Source organism: Corvus brachyrhynchos, unplaced genomic scaffold, assembly GCF_000691975.1.
Source record: "Corvus brachyrhynchos isolate BGI_N302 unplaced genomic scaffold, ASM69197v1 scaffold115, whole genome shotgun sequence".
NCBI classification, from domain to species: domain Eukaryota; kingdom Metazoa; phylum Chordata; class Aves; order Passeriformes; family Corvidae; genus Corvus; species Corvus brachyrhynchos.
Window position 1 is genome coordinate 23738716 of NW_008239553.1, and position 7840 is coordinate 23746555.

General features: G+C 42.6%; 1 protein-coding gene across 1 annotated transcript in view; it reads left to right on the forward strand.

Moving 5' to 3' along the window:
- Nucleotides 1-7840, forward strand: part of IFT43 (intraflagellar transport 43) — a 49721-nt gene that overhangs the window by 19624 nt on the left and 22257 nt on the right. The window contains exon 4 of the mRNA XM_017741655.1: nt 1307-1374. Coding sequence (XP_017597144.1) covers nt 1307-1374 — 68 coding nt within the window. The remainder of the gene's footprint in view (nt 1-1306; nt 1375-7840) is intronic.

Genomic DNA, 7840 nt, shown 5'->3' on the forward strand with positions numbered 1-7840 from the left:
TGGAGGATGACTATTTTTGCTCCTATCAGGGAGCTATGCAGGGTCATGCCCCCTCCCTGCAGCAGGCAGAGGCTGCCCCTGGCAGGGTCTCTTAATTTCCCACACTCACAAACAATGCTTCTACTTCAAGAAATAAACATGGGAGACCCCTACCATCAGGGGTTAGCTCGACCCTGTCCTCATCTGTGGCAAGAGGTGATTTGCCTTTAGCTCAGGGTTGACCCCACCACACATGCAAGGTCCTCTATGAAGTCAAAACTCCTCAGGAGTCATCCCACTCATTCACTTTCTTAATAAAAGCTGTGGAATCCACCTGTCCCTCTGCAATTCCTTTGCAGTTACCATTTTTTCTCTGTTTTGGGACAGCTTTTACCCAATCATTCTTTCTCATGATGGTCCATTCACATGTCCCTGTAATCCATCTTTCCTCACTGGGCACCATCAACTGGGAGCCATGTAAACTGGGTTCATCTTGCCTCTGCTTTCATCATTGCCTGCCATGCAGAACACTGGAGGCCGTGCTGTACAAAGTGCCTCAGGCTGGGGGAACCAAGCCCAAAACTGTAACTGGCAACAGGTAGCTTCCAAATAGTGGGAATTCATTGCCCTGTTTGAAAATTCCCATCATAAGCCCCAAGCTGAATTCCCATTTTCTCTTGCCATGTGGCAGAGTGTCACACAAGACAATGCAAGAAAATAGCAGGGGATGTCTTTAAGCTCCAGATGAACTTCCCCTTTAGATTTCAGTGGTGGCAGTGGTGGGATTCATCCCAAGTAACTCTGGAAGTGTTTGGGTATGGCTCACTGTATCTGAACTTGGCATCTATCCTCCTATTCTAAGCAGTGGACAAAAGCAGACTTCTTAGGAACAATTCGTCATCTAAAACAGGATGTCTAAAACATGCTGTCTCGTACCCTAGGAGAGACATAATGTGATACCTCCCACTGATATGTGGGCAACAGTGATGAACAAGTTCCCAGTGAACCCTATTTTGCCAGGAGAGCACATCCTCTGTGGCTCAGTCTGCTGCTGTACTGTGTGTCCTCAAAAAGTCAAAGGCACACAGACCTGAAATTTGTCAAGATACTGATTAGGGTGATGCATCTTTTGTTTACAGACATGCTTAAAAACCTGTCCTGTAGTTTATGTCTTCCTTTTATTTTATGAATAAACAGCATTTTAAATACTACCTCTCCATTATTTGGTAAAGTGTTATACATTAGTGTATGTGGACCTGGTGTCTCAATTGGCTTGACTTTGCCTTGACTGGAGCTGTCTGTAACATGTCTCTTCTCTTTATTAAAGGTCCCACCACCTAAACCACCACGCCGGCAAGGAGGCTGGGCAGATGATCCTGTTCTGGCACCTACCAAGTGAGTCCTCACCTCTTTTCTTATTAAGAGGGACTTAGGTGTGCTATAAAGAAACATCACTAGTTGGACTTTGCTGTCACAGACATTGGAACAGTTTTCCTGGTTCTTTTAGATGGTCTCTGTTTCCAATACCAATGTAACTTGTTCAAGCTATTTGAAGTATTGCTCTTGCTTGGTTCCATTGGCTAACTGACTTGGCGAGGCTTAGAACTGTGTACATGTCCCTGATTGCCAGAGGCAGTGTATTCCTTACCTGGTACAGTGCCTGGAAGGAGTCAGGAACATAATAAGCATGTTAAATGCAGGAGCTAAGGATGGGGGGATTTGACTGGTTCCGTCCTTTCCAGGAGAGTGACACATGACAGCACCACACTGACAAGAGTGCAATGAACACATCAGGATTTAGTGATCAGCCTTGACAGTAAAGGTGAAATTTGTCAATGTTTATGTGTGTATGGGGTTATGGTATAATGGAGATGGATGGAGATGGTCAGCAAGAAGAGGTGGGAGAAAAAAGTATACAAATTGTACAACGTATGTTGAGAAGCCTGGTGCTTATGAAGGACACGTAAGACAAAGGAAATATCTGGACATGGTAATAGAATAGGTAGGAAAATTAAAGGACAGTTCAGACTGGGAGGACATTACTTGCTTTCAAATATTTGTGGTTTTCCAAGCTGAGAAATATCTGCTGATGCTGTATTTTGTATTCACAGAGCTGAACGGCTCAGCCATGGAGTGGTGTGAGATTGCTTGTGTACTTAAAGGCCTATAATAAAAGTATATTTGTCTTAATATATACTTTGGAGGACTCTGATTTATGAAACGTTATGTATTTTCTGAAACTGAGAATGGGTGAGGACATCCAGAAACCTGTTATACAGTCAGTATTTCTTGGGAGGGGAGAAAGGTGGTCTGTATTCTGGGTTAGCCTTTCTGGAAAACAGAACTTTTCTGGGAAAATTAGCACTCTATTTGTCTCTGAAAAAGAGTCTGGAAATCTGGAGACTGGAATAAAGATCTCAGCCTGAACTCCTGTTGCTCTCCAGTTTAACCAAGATAATGGTTATTTTTCATAGGCTGGCTGCAGCTAGAAATTGCCATTGCAAAGATGCATCCACCTCAGGGTATTAAAAAGTGCCACCAATGATACTGGATCTTTGTGGGACCAAGCAGAAGCTTTATGGAAATGTGACAGCAGACAAGGAGGTTGAATTTAATTGTTTAGGAAAAATAAGTTACATAGTTGTTGGTTAGGTGAAGGACTGGAGGTAATACATATGCAGGGCTGTGCCTAATGTGCCCTGAAGGACATTGAACAGGTTCCTAATGTAACAGCACTGTGCCACGTGCTACTTTACCATGTTTTCCATTGTTTGACATTAGCTTTATCCTATAGATTTGCAGCAGTAGCTGTAGGTGGTGCTTCCCCAGCATCTCAACTGCACGGGTTACAAGGCATTGTAGGAGTCTGGAGTAAAGGCTTATGTGACATTGGATGCAGTTCAGCTGGAGAAGCAGAACAGAACACGTAGGGTTGCAGACCTTTCTGCCTCTGAGAATCTGCACATGGGGACGTGAGACCAAGATGTGCCCCTTGCTCAATCATGCATGTGATATGTCATACCTGACAGTGTTCATTTGTATTAAGGGTTTTTGGAATAAATTTTATGAAGAAGTTTGCTCTGACTTTCTCCAGTCATATGAGGTACAAGGATTTTGTGCAACTAGTTTCCCTGTCTTTTCTTTTGTTCAGCTCTGTATTCTCCCCAAGCTGATCTCTCTTCTTCTCTGCCTTAAAAAAGTCTGAGATGCTGGCCTGTAGGGCTTTCTTTGTGACATATCCCAGGGTAAAGCCTCCATGTGAAAAGTCTGAGTCATCGACTGATGTCATACCAGTGTTGCTGTAGCTTTGTTGTTTCTGTTTTCTCAGGCTCTATCTCCCCACAGCTTTTCAACCAATTCGACTCAGTTTGGAACCCCATCAAGTTAACTTGCTCCAAATTCACTAGTGTAGATGGAGTTAGAATAACATGCTTCTGTTGATATATCTGATTTAGGTTTAAACCCTTTTTTGCCAGTGTAACTGAACCTACACTTGGGAATTGTTCTGTTAGAAGTAATTTGATTTTCAGAACTGACAATGTTAAAATCTGATTTTTTTTCCTTTCACTTAGAAAGGAAGGGTGAGCAGAGTGGCTACAGTTACATTTTCTGTGTTGTGTAAATATATTGTGGGTCAGATGGGATACTGTGCAATGATCTTGTAGCTATTCATGTGTTATTCTTTCTCCATTTGAAGTCAGCTTTTAGTTCTGTTTCTGACAGATTCAGTCAGTTACAACTGCACATATGTTGCTTTTCCTGCAGGGATACTTTTCTGCTAAATTTCTAGTTCACAGTCTTATCAGTATGAAATGATCACTTGAAACTGTTCTTTTTATTTCCATTTGGCACATATTAGAGTAGAATTTAGTTTGTAACCTGTTTTTCTACCTTTGTGCTCTCTTTTAGTCCCTTATCTGCCCAGCTCATGTCATGCTTATGTAAACTTGTAAATATTCTCACCATCTTGCTGATTATTTCCATCAGAATGCTGCTCTCCCAGATTGTTGCACGATAGGAAGAGAAGGAGGACTCTTAAAGTTTTCCAACCTAAATTATATTTTAAATTAATTAGCATGGATGGTGTGTGAGATACAGTATTTTATCATGAGCTCCCATAGCATTTACAAGTATCAGATATTTAAATTGCTGAGAACTATCAAAATTATCTCTTTTGCTCAAGTTTTCAAAAGTCAAATGTGGGAAGGTTACTTTGCACTCCCAGTAGTCTTGTAGAAGAGCTGTCATCTCTAGGAGTCCCATTTTGTAAATCTGGGTAAGATGAGGACCACTGGTAAGTGTCTGAGTAAACCCCCAGGCTGGTCCTTTGCAAACAGCAAATAAATGGTGCAAAGTAGTGACAGAAAATTCATTTTTCCATACTACCAGGGCCATCTGTACCTGAATCTACTGTATCTAGTTAAACATGTACTCAGAAGAATCATTCTGTGAGAAGAGGCGGTCTCATTGCTGCCCCAGCAACATTCTAGCCCCAGTATTAGCAGAAAGGGGACCAGCCAAGAACCTGGGCAACCACTTGGGTCCCAGTAGCCTGCTGAGATAAATAACAGTAATTACAGCTGGGTTTTGCTACAGAAGCAGCTCTCTAACCACTGGATGGAGCTCAAGTGCTGTTCTGAAAGCTGTGCTGATGTCCCTAATGACATCAGTGCTGACAATCGTGACAAGCAAAGCAGAGGTTTGCTGTCAGGTTATCTCATGCATCAAAAGGAAGACACACGAAGTGCCTGCCAGTGGGGAAAAGAAAAGGGAACTCAGTTTTGTATATTGGTGAAGATTTGAGAAAGCAGGGATGCTTCCATGATTCATTTAATTCCAACATCCTCTGATCTCATCTCTCTGACTTTCCTGATAGAATTTCTTCCAGTTTCCTCTCTAGCAGTATCTTAATTTCTTTGCTTCTTGGGACTCAGTTTACTTGGGTGCTTGATCCATTTGGTCTTGCAATGAGCCCTGTAAAATTCCTACAGCTCTGGGCAGCAGCTAGGGTCATTGAGGAATAAACACAGCTTGCTTCAGGTGGCTCTGCAAGCAAACACTGAAAGTGTTGCTTTCAGTAGGAAAGTCCCTTCCAGTGCCTGCACATGTACTTCGTTTCTTCTACATGGATCATGGCAGTTTAGCAACAGGTGCTTCAGCTACAACTGCAATTTCCCCTTTCTGACTGATAGGCCACACAGAGTTGGGATAATCAAAACTTGTTTAGGAAAATGACCATGCTGAAGTATTTTGGAACAGAAGTGGTACAGTGGTACAGAGTCCAGGAATGCATTTGGCAAGAAGGTGAATATTAAGTGCCTCTAGGAAGGAAGGGGATGCAGTCGGGGTGACCTTTAAAACAGGGCAATTCAGCCTCTGTGTAGATACCATTTAAGGTTCTGAAGGATGGGCAGTGGTTCCTCCCTGGAGCTTGAGGAAAGTTATTTAAGAGATTAAGGGGCTTTTTGATTCAAGGTCTCTAGAGATAAGTAGAGTTAAAAACCTCCTGTTTCAAAAATATGGGCTTAAACTATCCTGTATTCTCTCTATAAGAAATGACCCCTGAGAGTGCCTGGTTTTAGAACCTCTAGCAATCCTCGTCTTGCAGCTGGGAGTAGTAAAGTGCTCATGAATTTCTCTATCTGGCACAGTGGGGGAAAGCTTGTGTCATTGCTTCTGTCCTCTACTCCCAATCCAGCAGTGTTGAGGTGAGTCTCAGTCTGGGCTTTCCTGTGACACTGCCACGTTAGGAGCAGAGCCAGACTCCCGGCTGCATGGGAGACGTCAGCCTCACTCTGCAGCTTGCAGCCATCTGCGGATGTCCTCAGTGAAGTGAAGAGTATAGGCAGAGAGGATCAAGGCTGCCAAGTGAGGGGGCACAACTTAGAAGGAGAAGAAAGAAAAGGAAGTCTGATTAAGTTTTGTCTTGAAGTGTCTGTTTTTGGGTTTGTCCCTGCATTGATCTGCAAGGGAATGAGGCAAGTAATGGCCCCTTGGGGACCTTCAGGACTTTCCTCTCAATGTCAGCCGTCATTTTCAATCACCCTCTCCCTCCCAGCCATTAATTTTGGCCCAGGATCATGGGGACTTGTCCATCTATCACTCCTAATTGACACTAAATGATCTGTCAGTTTATTGATGAACGGCAGGAGTGGAATTGTCACAATATATTTTACTTTCTAACAACTCCTCCTGACAATTTTACCTTGTCCATCTCACTCTCCTCACATAAATCTCCATTGGCCTCTCATTCCTTCTCTTGGGCTGATCTGGTGCCAGCCACCTCCACGCCATCAGCACGCATCAAGGACATCAAGATGGCGGTAAGCTGCAATGTGCAGGCCCAGGGTGGATTTTTTCCTCTCTCTCCCTGCCCCCTCCTCTTTTTCTTTCCTTTTTTTTTTTTTTTTTAGATAGGCTGGATGTTCCAGGAATGCTAACAAGCTCCTGTCCTCTTGTCCCTTCATGTCATTGCTGGGGTGAGCTCTCCTTGGTGTTTCTGTTTAGACTCAGTAAAGATAACTGGCAGAAAAAGAAAAGTCCCTAAAAGACAGAAGAGTCACCTGAGAATCTCAGTGCCCTGGCTGTGACAGGGGATTTTTGGTCCTTTTAAACCTGCTTAGTGGGACTTGCAAGAATTTCCTGCAAGGGGAAAGTGTTAGACTTATGTCCATTTCTGTCTTTGCAGTGCTCAGAAGAGCCTGGAAAAAGAGTTTTGCTTCTTCTTTTTCCTTCCCCCCCCTTTTTTTTTTTTCTTTTCAGTTTTTTTTCCCTTTTTTTTCTCTTTTTTTTCCTTTTTTTTTTTTTTCTTAATTTTAACCTAGATTTCTGTTTATTTTTTCCCAGTTAGTGAAGTTTTCTTTGACTTCTTTTTCTGGAAAGGTACCGGGCAATGGAAGGTCTAGTAGGATTGCAGCTTCTTGCTCCCCTAGAAATAAAGCCTGCATGAAAAAAACAGAACAGCAGTGTGGCATTTTTGGTAGCAGTCCATGTAAGCTGCTGAAGTGGCAGAGTATTCTCAGGGCGAAGTCTCTTTGACCTTTTTTTTTTTTTTTAATTGAGAACAAAGCATTTTTCTTCCTTATTTCTCTGCATCTCCAAGAAATTTCACAGCAAATTTAGGGGATGCTATTATTGCTGTCCCAAATATTTCTATTTTAAAATAGCAAAACCTTCTTGAAGAACACATGCAACTTTCAACCCTTTTGTATCTGTCATAGCCAAGGCTAAAAGCTTGTCTGGCCATTGTAGGTCACCTCTATATTGGCTGTGAAGTCTAGTTTAATGCAGTTTACCTGTTGAAATGGACCTGACATGACCTGATCTACTTGCTTGGCCCTATTTCCCCCTCCCCCAGCCCCCTTCCCCATATAACCCCTCTACTATTCTCAAATTCTTAATGCAAGTTCTTAAAGTACCGTCTTTCAGAAGCTGTTGCTCTCAGATGACAGAACAAGATACCATTCAGTAATAGACACCTAATTCTATTATTTTTCATATAAATGTTTTCAGTGAGGCCAGTCACGAGTGAAAGGTCTTTGAACCTTGTAATCATGGAATTGTTCTCTATTGTGAGGTTTGAAAAAAACCCAAACAAGCTTAAATACACTTCCTGTCTCCTTTAGCAGTCAGTTCTTTCCTGTAACCATGAGGATCCAGAAGTGTGCTTTTTTCTTTAAAAGGCAGCTGAAATGCTCCTGTAACCTCAAGAGTCATTTGGTGTGAGAGTTGGGCTTTGTGCTTACTGGAGGCCAAGAACGTGATCACTTGGATAGGAGCCCCTGTTCTCAGGGACCAAAGATGTGTGGTGGATACCTCTAGAAACTGCAGCACTGTTTTCTGTTTTCCCACACAGCAGGAA